The sequence below is a fragment of the Xyrauchen texanus genome, chromosome 30, assembly GCF_025860055.1.
Source record: "Xyrauchen texanus isolate HMW12.3.18 chromosome 30, RBS_HiC_50CHRs, whole genome shotgun sequence".
Taxonomy (NCBI): Eukaryota; Metazoa; Chordata; class Actinopteri; order Cypriniformes; family Catostomidae; genus Xyrauchen; species Xyrauchen texanus.
The window spans coordinates 24,750,088-24,776,813 of record NC_068305.1 but is presented as its reverse complement, the minus strand read 5'-3'; the positions used below and the strand labels follow the sequence as shown (position 1 = coordinate 24,776,813).

Sequence of the window (26,726 nt, the reverse complement as noted above, 5' to 3'; positions counted from 1 at the left end):
GTTAAGGGTCGTTCACACCAAACACGTTATTGTGTCCTTCTGCGCTCTTTTTTCTATGTAAACATGCGCAAGACGTCTGACCGTTGCGCAGCTTTACCTGTTTTTTTTAGTTGTTGTTGTTGTTTGTTTTTCCCCTCTGCGTTTCGCGTAGGAGTGCCACGCCGTGTCATCTGCGTTCTGTTATAGATATGCTTTGTGCCGAGTCTAGCTTTTTCAGGGCAAGGACGCGTTCGATTTGAACGGCTCCAGAGATCGTCTTCCCACGCAAACCATTCGTACGCTTTAAGGAGTGAGTAAAAGGTAACACGACATCAGCGCTTACTGTTCAAGACACATGTCCTGTTGGGAGGGAGACTTACTTCGCCACTGAGATTGTATCTCTATTTCATTTAGAGCGAAACAACACATTTCTGCGTGACTAGTAGGCTACTCTGTGGAACGGGAATTTCCACAAAGTGCTTCGTTCAGCTTAATCTGAGGCGGGTTGATAATTTAACCAGTAAAAAAAAGAAGACACAATTGAGAAGCAATTCCTTGCCAAAAAATGGTTTGTGCGGAGATGCGAAAAAAAAGTTATCCAACATCCTCATGAACGCGGTCCTGTACAGTTTATGATTCTAAGGAAAGTGAAGGAGAAACTGCTCGACAACTCCAAGGATTCGGACTATGTATTTTGAAGCTTTTGTGTGTTACTGACAGAAATTTCACCTGCTCGTGTTATCAGGTGTTTGCTATATTTAGTCAAGTCAGAAATCTGTTGCTCAAGAACTGCTTGAAAAAGCAAGGACTCACGTTTTTTTAGGTTGCTAATTGTTTCGATGAACGTGACCATTCGAGAAATAAGAGGCATTGTTTACCGACGGCTCACGGGCTCTCGCAAAGCGAGAACGGAATCAAATCGTTTAATATTTATGTGGCAAGCCAGTCGGTTGACAAATTATATCGAATGAGGACATTGTTGAAACCAGATACCTGCCGAGTCACAAGGTAAGACATACGAGCATATCCGAGTATGTGATTGATGATATTTTCTCAGAAGCGTGTGCTCATCTGAATTCAAACTGCTTGAATGCACATATTTTGGGGGCAAATGATCGATGTGAGCTACGGCGAAATTACTGTATCTGAGTATGTTACTGGACAGCATCTGGATTTATTTTCACAATGAGTTAGGATGTAGTCTATAAATCTACATTTATTTTACAAAACCCATTCTTTGGCACGAGCGTGATACTGTAAATACCCCAAAACAGTGCAGTATGTATGCACCTTAAAAGTTTTTCATTGAACTGCTATTGATAGATATACAATAAGCATTTATTGATTTTATGTTGCAATAATTAATTATTCTTACTTTATAATGTACTAACTATATGTACTATACTTTACTTTATAATGTACTATATGTACTATACTTTACATTATATTACTTACATGTTTTACGCACAACAGTTCAAGTTCTGAGAATGCATCAAGGGAGTTTAATTTACAGTACTGTGCGTAGTCCACTACACTGTCCAGTACAGTTCACACGGAACATCCAGATGTAAAATGCAAGCAAAGAAAGAAACTACACGTAGACAAGATCATACAGTATGTGGACTTGATTTACTTAGTATTTTACTTAGCTTATTAGTGGAGCATGCCTGTTTGTGATTCTGATTATTGATCTATTGCCTTCCCTCTCTGTTAACGGGTGTTGGACGAATGCTAGTGTGCTATAATGGACACCCTATAATTATTCATTGTTGAGAAAGGGCAATAGCACTATGTAAATGCAATTGTTTTCTCATCTTCTCACTCTGATTTTACCCTTCACCCACAGAGCACATGAGTGGAGCCATTAAAGCCAGGTTGTGTGAGCTGAACAACAGCCATAAACAATAAGGAATATGCAAATCAAATGAATATAGATGTGTACCCCAGAGCACAGGTCTCTCAAACAACTTCTGCATATTTTAAGAACCACATTACTTCATTCTTCTCTGATATATAGCGCACCTCTTTTGTACAAGCTTTGTGCGCGAGTTGATTAAAGTGCAGGTACATGTGGAACAAAAGCTTCCATTAGCCTTTTCAGACAATACATTAACACTCTTAAAGTGTTTTCAGCATCTAACCTATTAGAATTCTGAAGGGCAGCGCCTCATAAGGCTTAATTGACTAAGACACTTGCAGGGGAATTTGATTGCACCTTCGCACAAGGAGCAAGGTACTATAATCAATGAGGAATGAAAGCATGTTGTGGCTCTTTCATTTTAAAGTGTCTCACTGTTCTTGAGATGGAGGAGCACTGCTATTAATAAATTGTTCTGGACGAGAATTCTGATTGACCATTTACTCATTTAAAGCTCCTCTTTGAAAATGTTGCTGCAATAGACAGGCTGCATGATAAGGCAGGATGGTTAAACAATTATAGATCTCTATAACACAATCAGACACATGTCTGCATCCATAAAGTGGCTGTATAATATACTGTGCATTACTTTCTCAGCGCTGTTATATTTACAATGCCTAAAGGTGCATGATTCATTACTTCATGACTTTTCTGATCATGTTTAATCATATTAGAGGTGAAATGGAAAGAACTTATAAAACTGTGATTTCTTATATATTCTTTTTATTTTATTTATTATTACCAGTTTGTTTTTCTGTAGGTCATATGACATATGTTGATTGCCATCATATTGATGCAGTGAATCTGTGTGGACTGACTGGATAATAGGGTTATTTAACCACAGTCTTTTCTGCTTGTAAAGAAAAACAGCATTTTGCACTCTTGGTCATATGAGTTCTGTATATCTCAACCTATACAGATTCTAGTCAAACTCATTCTCATCTGACCTTGACCAGGGTAGTAGCACTCCTAACAGGTGTTTCTAGATATGTAAATGCACAAATGCACTCACACCACAGGCAAAAATTAATAACTAAATAGTCACTGCCATGATCACCATTTATAAAATAGGTTCTGCGTTTGAATTTCACTGGGAAGGCTTTAATATTTAATCTTTTCAACTTCCTGTGATAAGGTTCAAGACAAAACACATTCACAGAGTTCATGAAACAAGATTAAAGCAGAAAAACAAATGTACAGGTATAAAAGCTTTAGTTAATTGTAAATGTGTAAAAGGGGCTTTAAATGAATCAGGACTCTCTGATGTGTATAATTTTGGCTAAAACTGTGTGTAATATTTTTGCTCATAAGCTGAATTGCTTTCGCCTAAATTATGAAATGAATAATTGGCAATCCTACTTTTAAAAAGTATCAACAGAGGCAATTCTGACAAATTACAGCTGCCTACATACTGTAGCTCTCTCAATTTAAACTAGACATATCTGTGCCTTCATACTGTCATATGCAATTATGTAAATATGCACATAACGATAATGCTAGCAGCCTTTCTACAGTACAGTTAAAAAACAGAATTTGTGATTCAATTTTATCCATGCTCTCCAAAGTGTAATGCAGTTCATTGCCGTGTAAGCTAAATGTTCTAATTTAATATGACAAGATCATGGTACACACATATGTTGGTTGCATTACACAGAGTTAATTTATTTCAGTGTAAAATGTGAGAACACATGTAATTTCTATTAATTTAAGCAGGGATGGGGAACCTTTTTTCCATTAAAGGGTTAGTTTACCCAAAAATGAATATGATCCCATCATTTACTCACCCTCAAGCCATTCTAGTTGTATATGACTTTCTTCTTTCAGCCAAACACGATCAGAATTATATTAAAAAATATCCTGGCTCTTCCAAGCTTTATAATCGGAGTGAATGGTACCGTAGATTTTGAAGCCCAAAAAAAGCACATCCATCCATCAAAAATGTAATCCATATGTATCCAGGGTTTTAATAAAGGCCTTCTGAAGTTTATAAACTATAATCACTGGCTTCCGGTAACGTGTGTTCACGAGAGAGTTGAGTTCTAGTGTATGACATAGGCGTAGTGTATGCACTGGTGAGAAGTGACGAAAGCACAGAGGATAGAGGAAGCAAGTGAACGCCCGGACGGCCGTTACCAGAAGCCAGTTATTATAGTTTATAAAGTTGTAATATGGATATTTTTCTTACAAAAACACATCACTTTGCTTCAGAAGGCCTTTATTAACCCCCTGGAGCCATATGGATTACTTTTTTGATGGATGGATGGATGCGCTTTTTTGGGCTTCAAAATCTAAGGTATCATTCATTCTGATTATAAAGCTTGGAAGAGCCAGGATATTTTTAATATAACTCAGATTGTGTTTGGCTGAAAGAAGAAAGTCATATACAACTAGGATGGCTTGAGGGTGAGTAAATTATGGGATAATTTTCATTTTTGGGTGAACTAACCCTTTAAGGGCCATTTGAGTATTTACAAAATTATTTGCGGGCTATACAATTGCTTGCGATTTCTGATTGTGGGTTGAATTTAACGCATACTTTCCATTACGTGCTCACACACCAAAAACACTAAAAGGTCTGTCTATTACACAATATTTTGTGTTGTTATCATTTAAAATGTTTTTTTTTTTTACATTATTTGAAAGGAATTTTATTTTTCAGGTTAATTGAATCAAGAACATTTTTTGCTTTTCAAATAAATTCTCAAATGGCCTTGTGGGACGGATAAAATGGTCTCGCAGGCCTTATTAAAGTAAACACATCTTTTTTAATTCAGCAGTGTAAATTGTAGTGCATGATTGGAAAAACGGTACAACCCACTCTAAAATCATAGCTGTCAAGCCTGTATACAGTATATACATCACTGTATACATCTGACCTTTTGGCTTTTGACACACAACAACATATGATTGCACGTTTTACACGCATACACCCAGACTATGGGCGAGTCTAGCATGGCCTCATTTTAATTATGAAACACAGAAACACAAAATTTTATCAGATGGTTAACATGGAAAAAAAAAGCAAATTATATTTAAATATAATTAGAAAGCAAAGACTCCTTAAATGAAGCCTAATTAGTGCATTTAATAAAAAAATGTCTGTCTCAGTTATGTCTTTTTGCCTTATACAACTTAATATCTTTAGTTAGGACCATCCTTGCACAACAAGGTACAAATTTAGAGTCCATGCACACACTCTTTAATTCCTATCACTAGTCTCTTACACCACAAAAATACCTTTGTTTTATTTATTGGAGGGTCGAGAAATGATGACTAACTTGGGAGAGGAAGTCAATGGGCGTGAGGGATTGATCTGCAAAGGACACTTTGTTGAAGATGCTGGTCTAAACTGTAAAGGCATCAGTGCAGAGAGAAAAATATTCTAACAGGACAACTTAAAATTATGAGAATTTTGTAATCAATTTTCAAAATGTCCAAATTCTACTGATCTAACTGTGCAATCTATTCTTTAGTTAGCCCTTATAGCGTAGTATTATTGCATTGTAAAAATGTGCTCCGTAGATGCTTACTGTCGAAATGTGTATAGAGAAATGGGGGAGCTCAAACATTCTGTGAATCAACAAGTCATCATTCCTTGAGGTACGAACCTAAATTTGACAATACATGGAGTTTGATGTGGATACACAATCACAAGTCATCATTCCTTGAGGTACAAACCTAAATTTGACAATACATGGAGTTTGATGTGGATACACAATCACATCAAATTCTCTGAAATAATCTGCTTGCCATCTGATTGTGTTGCTATTTTAATCACAGATTAATGATGAGGAGGTAAGAGGAGTGGTTGTGGACAATGTATGTGCTCATTTACAGTCTTGTGAATAAACCTGCAAGACAGCTATTATTTAACCTTGTGGCAATCACATATTACAAGATCATCTTAATTTCACCTCTCAATTCAATTCTGGGTGGCCAGTTTTGAATAGGTCATTGGATATGTTCAGGATTTCCTTTTCATAAAGATGCCTACTTTACCTTCATGCAGTATACTGTAAATTCCCAGGCATGCCTATTTGGCAAGGTTATCGGTGAGTTTAATGGGATGCCAGATTGAAGTTAATTGAAATCTACTGGATAACCACAATTTATCAGCTGGGAGGAGAGGAATGGGATATGGTGATTTTCTTTGTGTGTGAATCAGTGGAATCTTTCTCCTTCTTATGCCCTCTCACCCCTTTCGGGGTATGGGGGTAATCGGTGGAATACCAGAGAGAAAACGTCTCTCTCAAACTGACATGTAAAATCACTCACAACTCGGCAGCAAAGCTCTTCAATCTGCATTATTTATGGTATAGTTCCCAATAAACGTTTACAGTTTTAGGAGTATGGCTGCCTTCCCATTGCCCAGTTCCTGTCTATTCTGACAGTTGAGTCTTATTAAACTTTTCTCTGCATGTGTTCTGTAGTCCATGTCTTCACTATGTGCTCCCTCACTTCTCTCTCTCTCCTCTCACTCCTCCTACAGCTTACGGCCTATTGAGCACATCAGCACTTGTCACATCAGTCCAGGCAAGGTCATCGCTTCTTCCTGTCTTTCTCCATCCGACTGTTAAACACTGAGTCCCGGCGCTCTTCACATTCTTCAATGGAGAGCCTAAGTGAGCTTCAGAACCCTCTACTGGATAAGAATAGCAAGCATCTGGTCAAGGCTGACTATGGCTATGGGGGAGACTTCCACAGCAACCAATATCAGGAGAACATTATAAATTACTTTGTGACTGGTGGAGGAGGTGGGGGAGTCGGTGGAGGTGGGGTTGGGGTCACAGGAGGAAATGGCAAGGCGAAAGCCCAGCTACTGGACGCCACCTCACTACACCTAGCAGTGGAGGCATTTTACAAGCCTAACTTCATCCTTTACAAGGATGATGGGAGCAGCAAGGGAAAGGATTACAAAAATGAGTGCTGCGAGACAACATTCATGGAGAAGAAAGAGAAGGTAGTAGTGGTGGAGACGGCCACAACAGAGGACCTGAAAGCAAAACTCCTGGACGAAAACAATGTGAAAATTCAGACGGTCTCTTATGAGGTAGAAGAAGAGGAATACGTCGAATATGAGGTAGGATGGCAAGTTTCTTTGAAGCCACTGAGCCAAACACATGCTGTTTTGTACTGATGGATTCATATATCGAGTCCTTGACAGGTGAATTATTTCAGGGAGAACCAGCTTCTAGTTATAGCCTACACCACAATATGAGACCCTGTCCTTTAAGCCTGCACATTTCTCCCAAGGTATAATTTTCGATTTGGGTTTAAAAATAGCTGTAAGACATGACTTTATGTTCCACCGACTTCTGTTGGCTCTGTTGATTGTGTGAATACTACCACTTACATTTCTCTTATATTCTGTTGAAACGGTATCAAAAATTGCTCTTTAACTGCAACACTGGTTCAACTAATGGCATAAGTGTGAGTCAGGACCATCTGTTTGTCCAACAAATAGAAGGCAGCTTACTTTGGCACTATGATAAGATTCAGTGTACCAGACTATATCTCTTCATAAACTTGAATATTCATTGTATTAATTGTGTATTTGTATTCATTACCTAAACTAATGATCTCAATATAGAGCCATGGAATGAGCAATGTGCAGTGCTGCTGAATAATTCTAATAATGCTGAATTGTGGTTCATCTTCCTTTAAACTAAGTGAGAGAAATGTATATTTATGCAAGTCATGTCCAGGATTCTGGGCCTTTCAGCATTTCACAGTGAACGTTACTCCATACAGAGCACCACTGGAGCTCACAGCAGTTGTCTCATGATATTAAAGCTGTTCTCCACATGTGGGGCTCTGGACCTCTGCAGACCATACTGTGTGGTCTGCCTTCATGATATGTAGTTTGTTGTTACAATACGTTCTATTACTTTCAAATGTACTACTGCACTTCTCTATATAAAAATTAGGTTAAGTGAGTTTTGAAATGAGTAAATTTGAAATCAGAATGACTTATCTGATCTTCTGGTTTACACTGTTTAAATCTGATTGTGTTAAAAAATTGTATTTTATTTTTTTTAACATTATTGTCATTGTCACATGTACAATGAAAAGATTTTAAAGTGCTAACCAGCCAGTGCATCATTCCTAATATAATTTTTAAAAAACAGTAAATAAATAGTATCTAAAAGAAGAATAAAACAGCCTGAACAGGCATTCATATACACATACACAGTCATACATATTGTACCAATCCTGCAATCAGTTCAGTTCACTTTAGCAGCGTTAATTACAGTTATTGCAGATGGGTAAAAACTGTTTTTGAGTCTATTAGTTTTTGCCCTGATGGATCTGTACCGTCTGCCTGACGGTAACAGTTTGAACAGGTGGTGGCCTGGGTGAGAGGTGTCATTTAAAATGTTCTGTATTTTTTTTAAAGCAGCGGGAACTGTATAGTTCTACCAGTGTGAGGAGAGGGCTGCCAGTGATTTTCTGTGCGGTGTTGATGACCCTCTGGAGCGCTTTCCTGTGAGAGACTGTGCAGCTGGTGTACAACACGCACATGCAGTATGTCAGCAAGCTCTCTATGGAGGCTTGATAGAAGGACACCAGCAACCTCTGTGTGATGTTGTTCCTCCTGAGTACTCTCAGGAAATAAAGTCTCTGCTGGGCCTTTTTTATTAGCTCAGAGGTATTCTTGCTCCAGGTTAAACCCTCCTCAATGTGGACTCCCAGGAAGCTGAAGTCTGCCACCCGCTCCACACAATCCCCGTTGATAATAAGTGGTTGAATGATTGTTTTCTTTTTCCTGTAATCTATAATGAGCTCCTTGGTCTTTGCTGTGTTCAGAAGCAGATTGTTATCGCTGCACCACACTGTCAGCCGCTCCACCTCATCCCTGTAGGCAGACTCGTTCCCCCCAGAAATGAGCCCCACCACTGTGGTGTCATCAGCAAATTTCACCATGGTGTTGCCGTGGTGGGTTGGGGTACAGTCATATGTATATAGGGAATAGAGCAAGGGGCTCAGCACACAGCCCTGGGGGGAGCCGGTGCTGAGGCTTAAGGCCATAGATGTGTGATTACCTCTGTCTACGCCCAGAGAGGAAGCTGTTGATCCATGTGCAGGTGGTGTGTGGCAGCCCCAGGTCCCTCAATTTGGCCACTAGTTTGTGTGGGAGGATGGTATTAAATGCTGAGCTATACTCCACAAAGAGCATCCGCACATAGCTCCCCTGCTGCTCCAGATGGGACAGTGCAGTATGGAGGGCTGTGGTTACGGCGTCCTCTGTGGATCTGTTCGCTCTGTAGGCAAACTGGTTGGGGTCAAGGCCTCAGGGCAAGAGTGCTGTGATGTGCCTCCGGACCAGTTTTTCGAAGCACTTCATCACCACAGGTGTGAGTGCAACTGGCCGATAGTCGTTTGGACTGGAAATATGGGGTTTCTTGGGTAGGGGGACTATGGTGGAGGACTTCAAACAGGGTGGGACAGTGGATTGGGCCAGGGACTGGTTGAAATTCCTGGTAAAGACTCCAGCCAGCTGGTCAGCACAGTCCCTCAGCACTCGTCCCGGAACGCCATCAGGCCCTGTAGCCTTCCTTGGGTTGATGGCCCGCAGTGTGCGCCTCACCTCGTGCTCCTCCACTGTGCAACTTAAGCTGCTGTGAGGTGTGGTGTGGCTGTCTCTGGTGGTGTCACCTCAAAACGGGCAAAAAAGAGGTTCAACTCCTCTGCCAACGAGATGTCACCTTCAGCAGCTCCGAGTTTGGCCCTGTAGTTGGTCAGGTGCTGGACTCCCTGCCACACCTGCCTGCTGTTGTTACTGCCCAGGTGTTCCTCAATCCTCCACCTGTAGTTCGATTTTGCCTCTCTGATGCCTCTCTTTAGGTTAGATCGTGCCGTGCTGTACAGAGCCCTGTCTCTGGATTTGAAGGCGATGTTTCTCTCCTTTACCCACTGCTGGACTTCCCGGGTCATCCATGGCTTCTGGTTGGGGTAGACCCGGGTCCGTTTGTCCACTGTGACAGTATCCATGCAATTCCTAATGTAGCATAATACACTGTCCGTGAACACCTCCAGGTCCTGATGTTCAAAGATGTCCCAGTTGGTTGTATCAAAGCAGTCCTGCAGCTGCTGAGAGGCACCCTCAGGCCATGTTACAACAGTCTTATTGATAATGGGGTCTGCTTTCCTACGTGGGGCATATGTAGGGATCAAAAGTAGGGACAAATGGTCTGACTGACCCAGATGTGGTAATGGTCTAGCCCTGTAGCTTAATTTAATGTTGGAATAGACCTTGTCCAGTGTATTTGCTCCTCTAGTGTCACACTTAACATGCTGATAAAATTTAGGGAGTACTGCCTTTAAGTCCGTATGATTAAAATCCCCTGCTATGATCTGCACAGCGTCAGGATATATGCTCTGTTGACCGCTAATTTTCTCATGCAGAAGTCCTATAGCTGATTTAGCGTTAGCATTCGGTGGGATGTAAACAGCAATTATCATGACCACAGTAAACTCTCTTGGGAGGTAAAAGGGCCTGCATTTAACAGTCACATACTCCAAGTCTGGGGAGCAGTGGCTGTCTACAATTACTGTGTTTGTACACCAGCTGTTTTTCACGTATACACATAGTCCCCCACCTCTGCTCTTACCGGAGTCTGCTGTTCTGTCATGACGCTGAGTTGAGTAGCCTGCTATCTCAATAGCAGAATCCGGGATAGATGAGCGAAGCCAGGTCTCCGTAATCAGCAGAATGCAACTGTTTTTCATAGTGTTGTTCACTGCAATCTGTAGGCGTAATTCATCCATTTTATTTGCAAGGGATCTGGCATTCGTGAGAAACAGGCAGGGGAGCGGTGTTTTGAATGGCTGCCTCCGTATCCTAGCTAGCGCGCCGGCCCTACAGCCTCGTTTTTGCCTCCTCTCTCTGCGCCGCCTTCGCCTCCTCCCCGCCGGGATGATAATCCATGGAGAGCCGGCGCTCCTCGCTACTTCAGCCGGAACTTTGTGTATATGCAGAAACTCGGTTGTAACGCTGCATCTGTAGCCTAGACCAATTTTCAGGAGCTCATGCCGGCTGTAGATGTTATTTGCCCGACATAATGTACATAAAACAAAAAACAACACATACGTAACCAGCCATACAAGGCACCCACTGGGAAAGCACTTAGCCGCTGCGCCTGCGCGCGCCGCCATAATCACTGAAACACCATACTTGATGAGTATGGTCTAAGAGATACATTTGTGTAGGGCAGTAGTAACATCACTTTGATATTGAAGGTTGTGTATCTCATTTGTATTCTATTGTACAGATTTAAGACCCCTCCTCCTTGGCAATGATAAAGTGAACTCTCGAGTTTGCCTCTAGAGACACCTCTGTTGTTCCCATTTTTATTCTCAGTGTTGTGAAATATATCTTGTGTGTTAAAGTAACTGAGAACTGAGCCTTAGCTTTCCCCAATCTTAGAGAAAGAACATGACTGTCAGAGCTTCTTGTTTGAGGGGACTGACAGCAGATCTTGTTTGGCCGATCCTTTTTTAGTGGGAAAGAATGCACTAATGGTCCTAGTGTTTTCTTTTGAAAGTCAAAGAATGTTATAAAAGAAGCATTTTTATCTCCCTAAACCCCAATTTAATGCCTTTAAAGCCAGTTTAACTTTCAAGCTAACTTTTCTTTCAGAAAGAATGCACTGAGGGTGAATTATCCAGACAGGATAAAAAGGAATTTGTTGCACTCTGAAAATGTCATCAGTAAATAATAACTTCAGAATCCTCAATGAGCCTCCTTTGAATTTATTGAACAAAATAATGGTGATAATAAATATGTTGATTATCATGCTCATCATCCCTGTCCATGTATGTTGCACACTAATAAATGTCGTTGTTGTTCTTGGAATATGTTTAACTTAAATGGTAGTGTATAGAAATCTTTTTTAAAATGTGTTTGTGTTTGTGTATTCATATTTAAGCAATAAGGTGCATGCTATATTGTGAATATAGTCATGGCATAAGAGCTTTGTTAGAATGACACAGCCTTGAGTGCCTTAATGTTTTTAAACAATGGTTACTACATAATAAAACATATAATTCCTGAACAGAACGTTGATTTGCAACTGCTGTGTGTGCTGCACTAGCTGTTACGATATTGTGTATTTTAGTAGAGGTATCTTCACTGGCCTCATGATTCAAATTGATTTTGATTCAAAGGGTAACGATTAGATTATAAAACGATTCTTGATGCATCACAATGCATCTTGTCCTTCAATATCATTCTTTTTGCAGTTTCTTCAAAATGTTGTTTTTACTCTCTATATTTTCCCTTTCAGCTTTTTATTTAACAGCCGTTTTAAAATTCTGAATACTTCAACTGATTATATTTGTATTTTTTTTATTTTCTATTATTTTATTTTATTGTTTAAGCATTGTAAATCATTTAATAGTATTTAATTATTATTTAAAATTAATCTATGCCATGCTGTACATTTTCATTTGTAAGCACAAATGGAAGTTGCTGGTCCAGGATGAGAGATATATCTGCTTCTATGAGAGTGCAGCTGTCAGCTTCTCCTGTCCTCACCTGCACAAGTGATAGTAAAGCGGTTTAAATAGCGCTTTGTTTATCAAGAGTCCCGTATGCACTGTTATGTCTGTTTGCTCTGCGAGTGGGGACATCACCAACATCTTCCGAACTGCAGCCTCGTCATTATTTTGTTCTGTGTTTTCCCCCGTTGTGTGCAAATCATTGCAATTATGGGTGTGAGCTCGTCTTTCTTGTTGTTTGTTGGCATGTTTTCACGAATAAACTCTCCTGTTGCCATCTGTCTGCTGGTTTGTGAAAGAATTTCAGGATCGTAGTTTCATTCGGGCACATGGTCATGTGTTTGATACAGCTGGTCTGCAAACAGTTGTGTTTGTGCACTTGACTTTAGTGTATGCACTTAACTCGCGTCTTTGTTTCCACATCTGACTTTGTTGCGCACCACTGCTCTGCCGTGATTTAAACTGAACTCAGAATCGATTCTGATTCTTTTGAGAATCGATTCAGAATCGTTTGAGTATGAAACACGATGCATCGCTGAATTAGTTTTTTTCCAACAGCTGTATATTTTAGCATGGCTGGAACACTGTATTGATCAATCAGCATTCAGGACCGGAATCTGTTTTCAATCCACTTATTTTTAGGTGGTAATTTTATCTTATATTGTAGAGTTGGATAGTCTAGTTCAGACTTGAGACCAATTTTAATGGACGGACTTGTCACAGACTCGGATGCATTTTTACTCTGACTTGACTCGGACTCGAGCCTTTAGGGCTCAGATTGAGTCCATGGCATTTGTGTTGTAATGACATACAAACAAGCAAACAAATAACGTAATAGGGTGACCATACATCCTCTTTTCCCCAGACATGTCCTCTTTATTAGACCTAAAAAAAAGTGTCCGGCCAGGATTTCAAAATTGCCTCTAAATGGATTTGGTTTTGTCTTCACATTGATGTGCTCTACAGTTAGTATTATCATATATTCTGTGTATTTGATACTGCACATTGGTTGTCATTTGTATATGTCCTTGTGTACGTGTGATTATTCTTTCTGAGAGCAGCAGTGCACACTCTTTCAAAGTAAGTTTTTTTAGCTATATGTGTGCACGCAAAAGAGATCGCCACATGTGGTCTGCCATTCTCATACAGAAATATAAAATTGAAAATTAAGTAGAAAAAACTAATAATCATAAAAATCGAAATAATAATAACTCTGGTTGTAATGACTAATGCAGCTTTCAATTTCTTTGGTGTATGTTTGAGTGGAGGGAAAAAATAAACAAATAATTGAAAAAATCAACAGAACACAATAAGATGTGTGTTGAAGGACAGTTTTGTCTTCATACGCCTAAAGCATATGCTTTCATTCTGAAACCACTTTGAAATTTGATCAGCAGGATATTAATAAAAAAATGTGAATATGAAATGCAACAGAGGTGTTTTTGCTGCAGTTATATTGACAAATAGTTTTTCTTAGTTGTGAAGGTTAACATAAGCTGAAAATATTGAGTTTATGGTTATAATTTTAATTCAGATTCATGAACAGATTCATTCAGACTCGACTCAGACTCGGCCTGTTATGGACTTGGTCTTGAGTTAGACTCGACCCATTTTGGGGGGTCTTGGACTAGACTCGGACTCGATTGTTTAAAGACTCAGACTTGACAATGGTGGACTTGAACCCAACACTACTATATAGAGCAAACAAATACTTTTCATATAATTACCTTGATCGATAAAACCATGCGCTGTCAAACTGAAATGCTTTGACGAGCAATATAACTCATTATAAGCTGAGGAATTACTTTACCTATTGTTTTAACCATTAAGAGTTCTGTGTACCTGTGGATTTATTTCCATTTAGTAATGCTTTGTATTCAAATTAAGCACGGTATATGGTTTCATATGCCCTGAGCTGGTTTGCCAATGATCTAACAGCTGGAGTGCTCTTGACGATTGCTAATATATAATGTTGAATTGTACAGCACAAAAATGCCATCATTTTGTTTTGACACCCATTTGATAACATCCACCATCACACAAACCATTTGTGTTTCTATGCTGTCAAATGAATGGTTGGGAGGTGGTAAAGAAGATGATGATGAATGTGTTTCAGCTGTATGGTGCAGGCATTATTTGTAGGAATGGTTTTCAGAGATTGTGCATAAAATCTCTTGAATTGTTTGCCCAAACTTTGTTTTAGAGGAATTATGTAAAAGTGAAATGTCTGATTTTTGCACAGTCAAATGGAATAATAAAAATAATTACTATTTTTAAACAGGTTTTCTGAACAATTTCCTGTCTTCTATTGGTTAGTGTGGCAGCAGGGGCGTGGTCAAGCGCCCGTCGGGGAGAGGAAGCGGTAAGAATGACGAGGGAGGGGGCAAGGTTATCGCCTCTCCTCTCAGGGAATTCCCAGAGGGGGACTTCCCTTTGGAGCAGTCACGGGACGAAACCCTCAAGCACGCCTTTGACCAAGTGGAGTAATCGATGGTCAACAACTCCGGCCGGGCATCGCCATTTCTTACCCTTATTTTTCCATTATAAATGACCGGTTAAATATAGAGTGACGCTGGACACTCAAACAAAAGAGAACGTGTCACAATTGTTGATTCCACGGAGCCACCGGGAAATGGTTTTCCAGGCGGCTCATTATAATCCCATGGCAGGTCACCTAGGGGAAAGAAAGACACTGCTCCGACTAATAGCCCGTTTCTATTGGCCGGGCATTGGCGGCGACGTCTGCAGGTGGTGTGCGGCGTGCCGCGAATGTCAGCTGGTAAATCCGCCGGCCACCCCAAAAGCGCCATTGCGCCCCCTCCCAATGATCGAGGTCCCCTTCGAGAGAATTGGGATGGCCCTCGTCGGGCCATTAGAACGGACAGCACGCGGACATCGCTTTGTATTAGTCCTGGTGGATTATGCAACGCGATATCCGGAAGCAGTGACTCTGAGCAACATGTCAGCACGTAGTGTTTCGGCACCAATGTGGCGACTCTCACTTTGAGAGAGGGAAAACACACGACAACAGGGTTGTGATAACTCCCCAGGCAACGGGGTTTTTAATCTTTGTGACACACTTGACATACAACACTTTTCAATCTCTCTTGGGAACACTGGGTTCCCTTGTCACTCTCTCTCTCCCCTCTGGAGGTTCTGTGGCTGCTTTTATGCCGCTCTCCCCATGCTCACTGGATGAAAAATGAAAAGCTCTGGCACCAGGCAATTAATTAGTCTTTAAATTATTAAGAACCACAGAACTCTGTAAACACTAACCCATTCTTAATCTCATTACAGCTGCATTGTGGGCAAGAGTGTACGCTCAGTTCCCAGGTGATCAAAGGCTATTTACACAAACTGGAGATAAATGAGCTCACTGTGTATTCTGTAGAAAATTAATTTAGCAAAACTGTTGATGGATGTGTTAGCAAGAGTAAACATTGCAAAAGGAATAAATTGTTAGGAGGATTCATATATCAATTACAAGAGTTTTTCCAAGGCCAAGAAGACTGTTTTGTGTTTTGTTGAATCAAATAGATGCCGAGTACCCATAAATTACTGCTATTGCCTTGAGGCATTTAGAATAATATATATTATTTTGCCCTCTAGCTACAGGGCAGATGATACACGTTTTTAAATATTCAGATAAACCAACAATTCCTGGAAAGAGAAGTACTAAATTTGGAAATATGGCTTTGAAAAAAATCTTGAATAGAATCCTTTCACTTTCGCTGTTTTTATGCCAGCTTGTCATGATTATTTGCTCTGTGATTTAGAATCCAACCATGGTCCTTGAACACAGGTCATATCACGCGTGGTCCCGCAGTCTATATATCAGCAAGGTTTATTAACAGCTAAGTAAGTCTGTATTTTTTATTTGTCGGGCATGCACTAGACGTTAATCAAACTCCTTGATAAATTATATCCCCATGACCTGCTGCTGAAATGCTGGCAGCACCTGGCATGACACAACTTAAGTACTCTCTGCCATGAGCCAAGCGTCTTTAAACTGTCCCATTAAAAATGTACGTGGCCGTTTTCTACGTTGCTATCACACCTGCCAGGACAATGACCTCCCAACAACATCACTGATGCAGTTAATTGCCCCTTTGTAAGAATATATTTGCCTCAGAGAGCTTTTCACCTGACAGCTTTTTTATTGACCTCCCCATCACCACACACACACACACGCATGCAAACCCACACACACCTTTCTGTCAGTCTCATGTGGCTGCTGTTTAGACCGCCTCATTCGCTTTCCATCCTGAGCATCCATTTTCATTTGTACGGCTCTGCCTACAGACTGCTAGAAGTCAGCAGATGTGGAGGAAGACTGCAGCAACCAAATAACTCTATGTTTACCATGTTTGTGAAAAAGTAGGGCAGGGCAATTTGGCCAAAATATTTATCTCTCATTATTTTTTAGCCTCCTCAATATTTATGTAGTTGCTCTGAAATGACTCAAAAGATTTATTATGTGTCAACAGGGGGAATCATAAGTTTAACAAAACAATCTTTGTAATCAATAAGATTGGACATTTTTAATGTGAGAACTAAAACTGTAAAAATCTAATTAATAAATAAATGAACAAAAGGAATCCCATACAGAAAACTGATATATGGCCATATATGAACATATAAAATAATTGTTAATATTTTTGAGCATATGTACATCAAATTCCACTAAGATCTGGGGAAATATATGTTATTTACATATAACCGATTATTATATAACATATTGCTGACTGGATGTTTTTAGATTTAGATTAGTTTATATATATATATATATATATATATATATATATATATATATATATATATATATATATAATACACTCACCTAAAGGATTATTAGGAACACCTGTTCAATTTCTCATTAATGCAATTATCTAATCAACCAATCACATGGCAGTTGCTTCAATGCATTTAGGGGTGTGGTCCTGGTCAAGACAATCTCCTGAACTCCAAAGTGATTTAAGCCATTTTGAGCGTGGCATGGTTGTTGGTGCCAGATGGGCCAGTCTGAGTATTTCACAATCTGCTCAGTTACTGGGATTTTCACTGAAATAACCACTCGTTACAACTGAGGTATGCAGCAAAGCATTTGTGAAGCCACAACATGCACAACCTTGAGGCGGATGGGCTACAACAGCAGAAGACCCCACCGGGTACCACTCATCTCCACTACAAATAGGAAAAAGAGGCTACACCAAAGAGCTCACCAAAATTGGACAGTTGAAGACTGGAAAAATGTTGCCTGGTCTGATGAGTCTCGATTTCTTTCTGTTGAGATATTCAGATGGTAGAGTCAGAATTTGGCGTAAACAGAATGAGAACATGGATCCATCATGCCTTGTTACCACTGTGCAGGCTGGTGGTGGTGGTGTAATGGTGTGGGGGATGTTTTCTTGGCACACTTTAGGCCCCTTAGTGCCAATTGGGCATCGTTTAAATGCCACGGCCTACCTGAGCATTGTTTCTGACCATGTCCATCCCTTTATGGCCACCATGTACCCATCCTCTGATGGCTACTTCCAGCAGGATAATGCACCATGTCACAAAGCTTGAATCATTTCAAATTGGTTTCTTGAACATGACAATGAGTTCACTGTACTAAAATGGCCCCCACAGTCACCAGATCTCAACCCAATAGAGCATCTTTGGGATGTGGTGGAACGGGAGCTTCGTGCCCTGGATGTGCATCCCACAAATCTCCATCAACTGCAAGATGCTATCCTATCAATATGGGCCAACATTTCTAAAGAATGCTTTCAGCACCTTGTTGAATCAATGCCACGTAGAATTAAGGCAGTTCTGAAGGCGAAAGGGGGTCAAACACAGCATTAGTATGGCTTCATTTGTGAAGCCACAACATGCACAACCTTGAGGCGGATGGGCTACAACAGCAGAAGACCCCACCGGGTACCACTCATCTCCACTACAAATAGGAAAAAGAGGCTACACCAAAGAGCTCACCAAAATTGGACAGTTGAAGACTGGAAAAATGTTGCCTGGTCTGATGAGTCTCGATTTCTTTCTGTTGAGATATTCAGATGGTAGAGTCAGAATTTGGCGTAAACAGAATGAGAACATGGATCCATCATGCCTTGTTACCACTGTGCATGCTGGTGGTGGTGGTGTAATGGTGTGGGGGATGTTTTCTTGGCACACTTTAGGCCCCTTAGTGCCAATTGGGCATCGTTTAAATGCCACGGCCTACCTGAGCATTGTTTCTGACCATGTCCATCCCTTTATGGCCACCATGTACCCATCCTCTGATGGCTACTTCCAGCAGGATAATGCACCATGTCACAAAGCTTGAATCATTTCAAATTGGTTTCTTGAACATGACAATGAGTTCACTGTACTAAAATGGCCCCCACAGTCACCAGATCTCAACCCAATAGAGCATCTTTGGGATGTGGTGGAACGGGAGCTTCGTGCCCTGGATGTGCATCCCACAAATCTCCATCAACTGCAAGATGCTATCCTATCAATATGGGCCAACATTTCTAAAGAATGCTTTCAGCACCTTGTTGAATCAATGCCACGTAGAATTAAGGCAGTTCTGAAGGCTGAAAGGGGTCAAACACAGTATTAGTATGGTGTTCCTAATAATCCTTTAGGTGAGTGTATATATATATATATATATATATATATATATATATATATATATATATATATATATATATATATATATATATATATATATATACTAAAAAGCATTATTTACCATCATACATTTTTACTAAAAAAGATTTGTTTTGAATGAAAAGGGTGTGTTAAAGAACTTATATATAACTTGGATCACCTGCCCTAATACTGTATACAGTAATAAACAGCAACTTTCACCAACAAACTTAAACTTTTTAATAAATCATAAATGGAACACAGAGACTTTCTTGAGCATTTTTGTGTAATGACCAAATTAATCAGAGTTTTGAATTGGTTCATTTTAAAGGATAGTTTTAACTGATATGAATCAATTAAACCAACTCTAAACTTATTAACTATTACCCTTTTGCCACTGAAGCTTAAAAAAGATAAATTGATTTAACATCTCTACAGTAAATGCTTTCAAGGAAGAATCTTAAAACTACTGTAATGAAATGGCAAAAATGTTCGCAAAATCCTTGGAAATGTGTCGTGAATTTTCAATATTTCACCCAGCCTTTGCATATGGATATGCACTTCGCATCAAACTGCACTAGATACATTTTGCTGGATGAAAGGGCATTCCAAGACCAAACCTGGATTAATTTAAATTTGCAATGAAACAATTTTACTGATTATCTCCCATTGCATTGCCATGAAAACAGTCAGTCAGAGTAATTGTATTTGATTAAGCAGCTAATTACAATTGTATATGGATTCAATTTTCTCAGCAAAGGGCTACTCAGCCAGAGCCTTCATACATGACACATACATAATACGTTTGTAAGTGTAAACATCGATCACCTTGAAAATGAGGTAAAGTTCTATTAGCTAAGAGATGGATCAGAAAAGCAGAGAAAAATAAAGGGCAGGCTCGTCTTTCTCATGAAGGGGAGACATTTTGGTAACATAATTTACATGCTTCCTTTCCTATGCCTCCTGCCACCCTTAAAGTATAAAACGACAAAATCTGCTGTCAACACCCAATACCCCCTCTGGGGCTTAACCATTTGGCACTGTTGGCAGATCACACACACATACACAGCTTATATCAGTAATAATATAATGTTGAATTTTTAGCTGAATGTGGAGATGATTTTTTTTGGCTTGTATGTTTTTATTAAAAAAAAATAATTAGTGGATAGCAAAAATGCATTACTGTATATACTAAAACCATGAAGGATTTTGTTTGTACATTCCGTATGTATGAGATGTTTTTACTAATTGGTCCTCTGGTGGTAAAGAATAACATAAAATACTTTTTTTTCTTCTCTTTCTCAAGAGATAAGCAGCTATAATTGTAAATCACTGTTATCAAAATATTGCTAGGCTGTGCTACCTTTCCGTTGGTGAAATATAGAATGTCACACAGTATTTCAGTCTAAAGCACCTAAACCTCTAGTCAATCACACAGCAGACTTGCTATTACATTCTCACTGAAATAGTTATATATTCTTATGTAACATCAGGTATTTTAATATAAGTAAAGATAAGGGTTTAGAAGTTTGACAACTTGTTACAGGGACTGAAATTTTCCAGCATTTCTTTAGCATTTATTACAGGTACCGATAAGTAAATGTCAGTTTCCTAAACTGACACCCAAAAATATTAGACAATACTGAATAATATTTTGGCTTCAGCCTAGAGATGTAATGGAGCACACAACATGCACAGATGTGTGCAAAAGCCACTTCACCCCTCCTTAAAGAGAAATCCAATCTAGCATCCCATGGTATTTTATAGAGAAGTAGGACTATTGTTTTTACAGATAAAACCCTGACGACAAAACTTTCCTTCACCAGCTATGATTGCAATTTATTGCTGTGAATCAGTCCAGAAATATTCTCATAACAGCTCTTCTCTCTGTACACTCTCCACCAGACTGCGTTATTTTTAGTTTCTCAAGTGTACATGCTCTACTCACATTTGACATCCAAAAAGTGGCCAAATGTTTCTTGATACATCTCAGTTTTTAATAATATGTCTTATTTTATCATTTGAACCCTTACAATCCTTTATATGTATTTTTTTATTTTCTAAATATGTGATTGGAATGCATTTCTTTAAAACAAATGCCACTTGGTTTGACATTTTGTTATTTAATGCAAATACATTCATACATTAAGTGTCCAAATACTTATTGGGACACTGGATGTTACTATTATTTTGAATTCCAATTAAGAAGATACACATAATATTATCTATATATTGTTCATAAGGGCTGGGTAAAAAAAAAAATCTAGATTTTCCAATGCATCGGCATCTCCATTTGAGCGATGACAATATAAATTCTGAAATCCCAAGACTGGTCTATATATATGGACTGGTCTATATATATGGACAACCCTATATAATGCCCTATAATAAAGTAAATCAATTGCATATGTGTCCAAATTTTGCACTATGCAACTAAAAATGTCTGTGATTAACCTTTTGCTGGTAAATGTTCAGTTTTCACCAGTGTTTGAGTAGTATATTGGTGAAAATGTTTAGCACAGAGTGTCTTTCACAATGTGTTGAGAGAAAAGTTTAGTTTGACTCGTTCCATGTAACGAGATCCACGTAATCCATTTTCATTGAATAATGACTCTTTTAATATCCTTTCTGTCCCTTACAATCAGTTGTTGATCAGAAACACCAACAAAATAAAAATTTAATTGTAACCAAATATAGCACGAATGCAGTTTCAAAAAATGCCTTTCAACTCCACTCTCGTTATTATATGCCCAACGAAATAAAAAAATGATGTATGCCAATGATAAACATACATATATCCAATATAATTAGGGGTGGGTAAAAAATCTAGATTTTCCAATGCATCACGATCTTCATTTGAAAATCTCAATATCGATTCTTAAATCCCAAGATCGATCTTTTACTCTATGTGCAAAAGGGCTGAAACGATCAGTCAACGATAACGACAATGCTGACAATAAAATATTCAAGTAGTCTTTTGATCTTATTTGATGCAACTTGAGACCATTTGAAATGCTAATGATGGAACGCAAGAGCAGCACTTCAGCTCACGCCTGATTGAGGAGAGGTTAAAAACACAGCTCACAGTCCAGACGCACTCCAAACTTTCCAAACAGCTAATAGTGATATAGATTGCAAAATATGAGGGAAATAAAATACAAAATAAGATAGATTATAACATGATGGCATAGTGAATCGTAATATATGTCACGGTGTGTATCTTATCATGAAGAAAATCAGCGGTTCGTTTTCGAATCGAAATAATACATCAAAATCAAATTAACAAAAAGGTGAGAGGGTGTAGTCTAAGCCCATTATGCAATGCAAAAAACAACAACAAAAAAAACATTTGATTTGTCTTTTTGGTTTGATCTAAAACTCCTTACGTACATTTACTTTAGGAGCTATACTGCTAAATATATATTTTGAATAGAATATTTAATATTTAAATATTTAAAAATATCTAAAAATCCTTCAAACAAGATACATCTACATGAGAAGCAACATATAAGATATTTAGACTTATATTCAAGATATATTCTCTGAAAACAAGTATATTTTTTGCAGTGAATTTCTTTACTGATTTAAACAATAAAAATCCAAGTATTTTTCCCCCTTGTAATTCAGTGAATGTAATTTAGAGGTATTATTAAAAGATGATTTTGTCCTCTTGTTAGTAAGCACGTTTAATTCAATCATTTAAGTCGAGGCACAAGCTGAATAATCGGTTAAGAGCTAATGATTAATCGTTTCAATAATCGACCGAATAGTCAAATAATCATTCTATTTGTAACGAGGCAGACGAGGAGTGGGATCTAAATGCAGCTTTAATGAAAAACCTAAAGATGAACAGGGTAACTCGGGGTATAACAAAAACACAGGGAACAAATAAAACATCCACGATGGGGAAACCAAAATATAAACAAGAGACAACATCCACGAAGGGCACGGGCAGAAACACATTCCAGAACAAACATTAAACAACTGACAACGAATGATAAAATAATATTGTTTAAATACACAAAGGACAATGATTAAATGACACACAGGTGAGAACAATGAAGTACTGCTGGCAGTGATGAGGGCAGGGAATTATGGGAAGTGTAGTCCGGGACAGATGACAAAGGAGAAACACTGGGCAGACAGCAGTGAATCTTGACACTATTACTCGTTAGATTAGTCGATTATCCAAATAATCGTTAGTTGCAGCCCTAATCAGCAACCCTCCACTACAGTGAGAGGAAATCACTGGCATTTGAAACCAAATTTTACACTTTGCAACTAAAATGTATATATATGCCTCCTGGCTGGTAAAGATTTCATTTACCAGTTGTGTAGTATAGTGGTGGAGTACCAAGATCCATTCAATGCATGTTGAGAGTAAAAGTTGTTTTGTGTAATGTGTGCCCAAAGACTAGATCCACGCAACCTTTTTGACGAATTCTGAATCAAATCGAATTGAGAGCTTGTGAATCAGAATCAAATCAGGAAATGTATCAGTACGTAGCCCTAAATACTGTATAATGTATGCAATTTCAAGACTACTTATTTATTCATGGTATGCATGGATTTCTAAATTTTTAAAAAGATAAAATGTGACCAAAATGATGAAAAACTAATGATAAAATTATTAAATAAATATTAGAGTAATGTACCTAGTTAGAAAGTCCACTGTACAATTAACATCTTCTATATGACAGCATAATGAGATTTAAAAATGAAATAATGAATCAGAATCATATTGGGTCTGTTCCAAAACCTAGTGAACGTTACCAGAGGCAGCATTTTAAGGCATCATAGGCATGCTCCCAACTCCTCCCAAAGGCTGTTCTAAAAGCTACTGAAAAAAAACAATTATGTTGTTTATTAAATAAATGTTAAAAAAAAATTAAACTGGCAGCTGTTGTTGTCAGAATAGTTATGTAAATAATACAGTAAAATGTAAACAACTTTACAGAACAACCTGTACATTGTACAGTTTAAAACTTGTGGTGCAGTACCATCGTTTAAATATTAAATGATAAACGTAATATATTAACCTTCTGAAACTGTAAAAATCTGCTTTTCACTTTATTATATATTGTTTATCAGCGTTGTAATTACAGAATGGCACATGATGACGTTCATCAATTGTGGCTCTTCCAGGAGGAATGACCAATAAACATGTAGATACAGTGCTCAGTGTCACTCACACAAACAGTAAACACCATCAGGGTAACACATGTGAAATTAAAGCTATGCAATAAACATTAACTAATCTACATAAAATATAACACAGAACACCACAAAGTACGTAACTAACTGATATAAAAAATAAGAATAAACATACCTATTTCCATCAAATATGATGAAATGTAACGGGTCATGCAGGGAATTCTTAATTATGTTGCCTCTTCAGATATATAATTTGGGCCAAATTCTAAGGTAACATCGGAGGTATCCTTCCACAGGTAGGCAATCCCAGAATGCACTGTGATGAGCTCGCGGAAAAATAAATCCAAGATGGCAGAAGTGAGAGAAATTTAGATTATAAATACATTTATAATCCATTCAGTACTGAAAAGCATAGATAAATAACAGTTTAATATGAATCAAAACGGACTATTTTACCCAAAATGTGTGTGTGATGTGTGTATTTATGCTCATTAGAGGATCGGATTATTTCTCTCGTATCACCTGTATTGAAATCAGTTGCAATTTGAGTGTCCTGTGTACTGCGCGTGAGGAGCACTATTTTAATGATGTGCAGAGCTGCCACCTGTGTAGAGTGTTCCAAATCGCTCTCCTATGAGGCATCATTTCAGTAAGGATGCTGTAATAGAAGACAGCTGCCTATGTAGGCAGTAGACACCGAGGCAGCTCAAACTTTGGAACAGACCCATTGTATTGGAATAAAATCTAATTGAGAGCTTGTGAATCGGAATCAAATCGAAAAGGGAAATCTGTATCAATACATGGTTGTACTATAATCCAAAAAAACAGTACATCCATCACCTAGGAACAGGTGACTGGTAAAAATTAAAAGTGGTTTTAATTAATGTTCTCTCTCCCTATAGACAGATTGCTCCAGCGACAGTGAAAGTGAGGACAACTTCATTGTTATCCCTCCTCGTGATCACCTGGGCCTTGCTATCTTCTCCATGCTCTGCTGCTTCTGGCCTCTGGGCATTGCTGCTTTCTACTTTTCTCAGGGGGTAAGTGCAGCGCTCACTGACCCAAACCATAGTCTAATGATGATTAAGTCTGCAAAACATTTCATTCCCTATGACATGTGAGACACATCTATAAATAGCCAGCCATGATTAATTCGTCAACACGTTTTCATCTCTGCCCTGCAAGAAGCCTTCGGTCTCCTGAGAGAGGAGAGTTTATGATCTTTATCAGCCTAGAACAGGTGCCTCATTATATTACCCATAATTCAAGCAAACAGCTTTGCTTGTGTAACTGCACAATTATCATGCAATACTCAAAAATAAATTGTGTAAACATGTTTAAATTAATGTACTGATCAGATGGGCATGACGAGCGTGATGCCGCTGGTGCTGCATGTTTTGAGCTTCAGTTACACATGCAGTAGGATTGTCACAATACCGATACCAAAATTAGTTGGTACCAGTACCAGTGAAATTATGCAATCCTTGATACCTATTTCAGTCCCACAGCAAAAATGAATATACTATTGAACACAAAGCTTTATTTAAAATGTTAAATACTAATAAAAATAGGGCAGTTCCCTCTGGCTAAAGATGAATATAATACCAATAATAGTTATTTATTGGAAAACTATGTAGATATTGTTTTGTATGAACTGTAAGATTAATGATTCTTTTGAAGTCCATACTGAATTAACTGTGAAATTGCACATTGATGCAATGTCCTTTGTTATTTGCCTGATCAAGTCTTTAGTTGACATTAATTTACTGTCTATGCATTACATTTTAAGAGAGTGTAGTCCATCCTATGACCAAAATGGTGCTGGCGGAAGTGAGTGAATTGATTATGAATTGTGAAATGCTGAATTGAATTGATTTATAGAGTTATAGATTTAGTATGGTTTTGATTATTAATGTATGGATTGATGACATTTATTTTGATATCACCCCTGATTATGAAAAGGAGGTGGGTAGGGGAAAGACAGGTATGTGAAGGAGGAGAGCGTTCATCTTTTCGACTACATTTCATTAAGTGCTTGTTGTAATTTGTTTATTGTTTTGGAAGATAAATTACTTGATTTTATCATCAACGATCTTTATTTGGAGATCATTATTGGATTTATGTGTGTTATGTGCACCGGGAGAGTGGCTTTGGACCAAGAAAGCCCCTACAGTAATGATACATTTATTCATTTATTTGTGTATTCATACCTTGTCCAACATTTCAGTAATGAAGAAATCAGTCATCTAAATAAGTTTACAATCTGAGATGGCATTTCTCAGTGTGGTCAGAAAAGGTTATATGATGTGTAAGAGTGAAGATTCACTCTTTCTCTCATGGACTCCTATGCTTTTGGGACAGTTTCAGTCATGATCCAATTATGATATTGTGATGTATCACAATTTCTGTTGAATCATGACATATGCATCGCAATATGTATCCTATCTTGAGGTGGTTGGCAATACCCAGCAATACCACTAACACACGCAACCACATCCTCAGAGCATGTGCGCAAATTCTTTGAACCCTTCGACTTGGTACCAAT

At 38.5% G+C, this 26,726-nt stretch overlaps 1 protein-coding gene across 2 annotated transcripts in view; it reads left to right on the top strand.

The window, feature by feature from the left end:
* Positions 1–225: 225 nt before the first annotated feature.
* The window catches only part of LOC127624280 (synapse differentiation-inducing gene protein 1-like), a 38,402-nt gene continuing 11,901 nt past the window's right edge, over positions 226–26,726 (top strand). Inside the window, exons 1-3 of one of the 2 annotated variants that reach the window (XM_052099025.1) lie at positions 226–300; positions 6,387–6,977; positions 25,084–25,221. In XM_052099025.1, the coding sequence (XP_051954985.1) occupies positions 6,507–6,977; positions 25,084–25,221 (609 nt within the window). In that variant the 5' untranslated portion in view covers positions 226–300; positions 6,387–6,506. Of the gene's footprint in view, positions 301–353; positions 988–6,386; positions 6,978–25,083; positions 25,222–26,726 lie in introns of those variants that run through there. The other variant, XM_052099024.1, reaches the window with a different exon arrangement.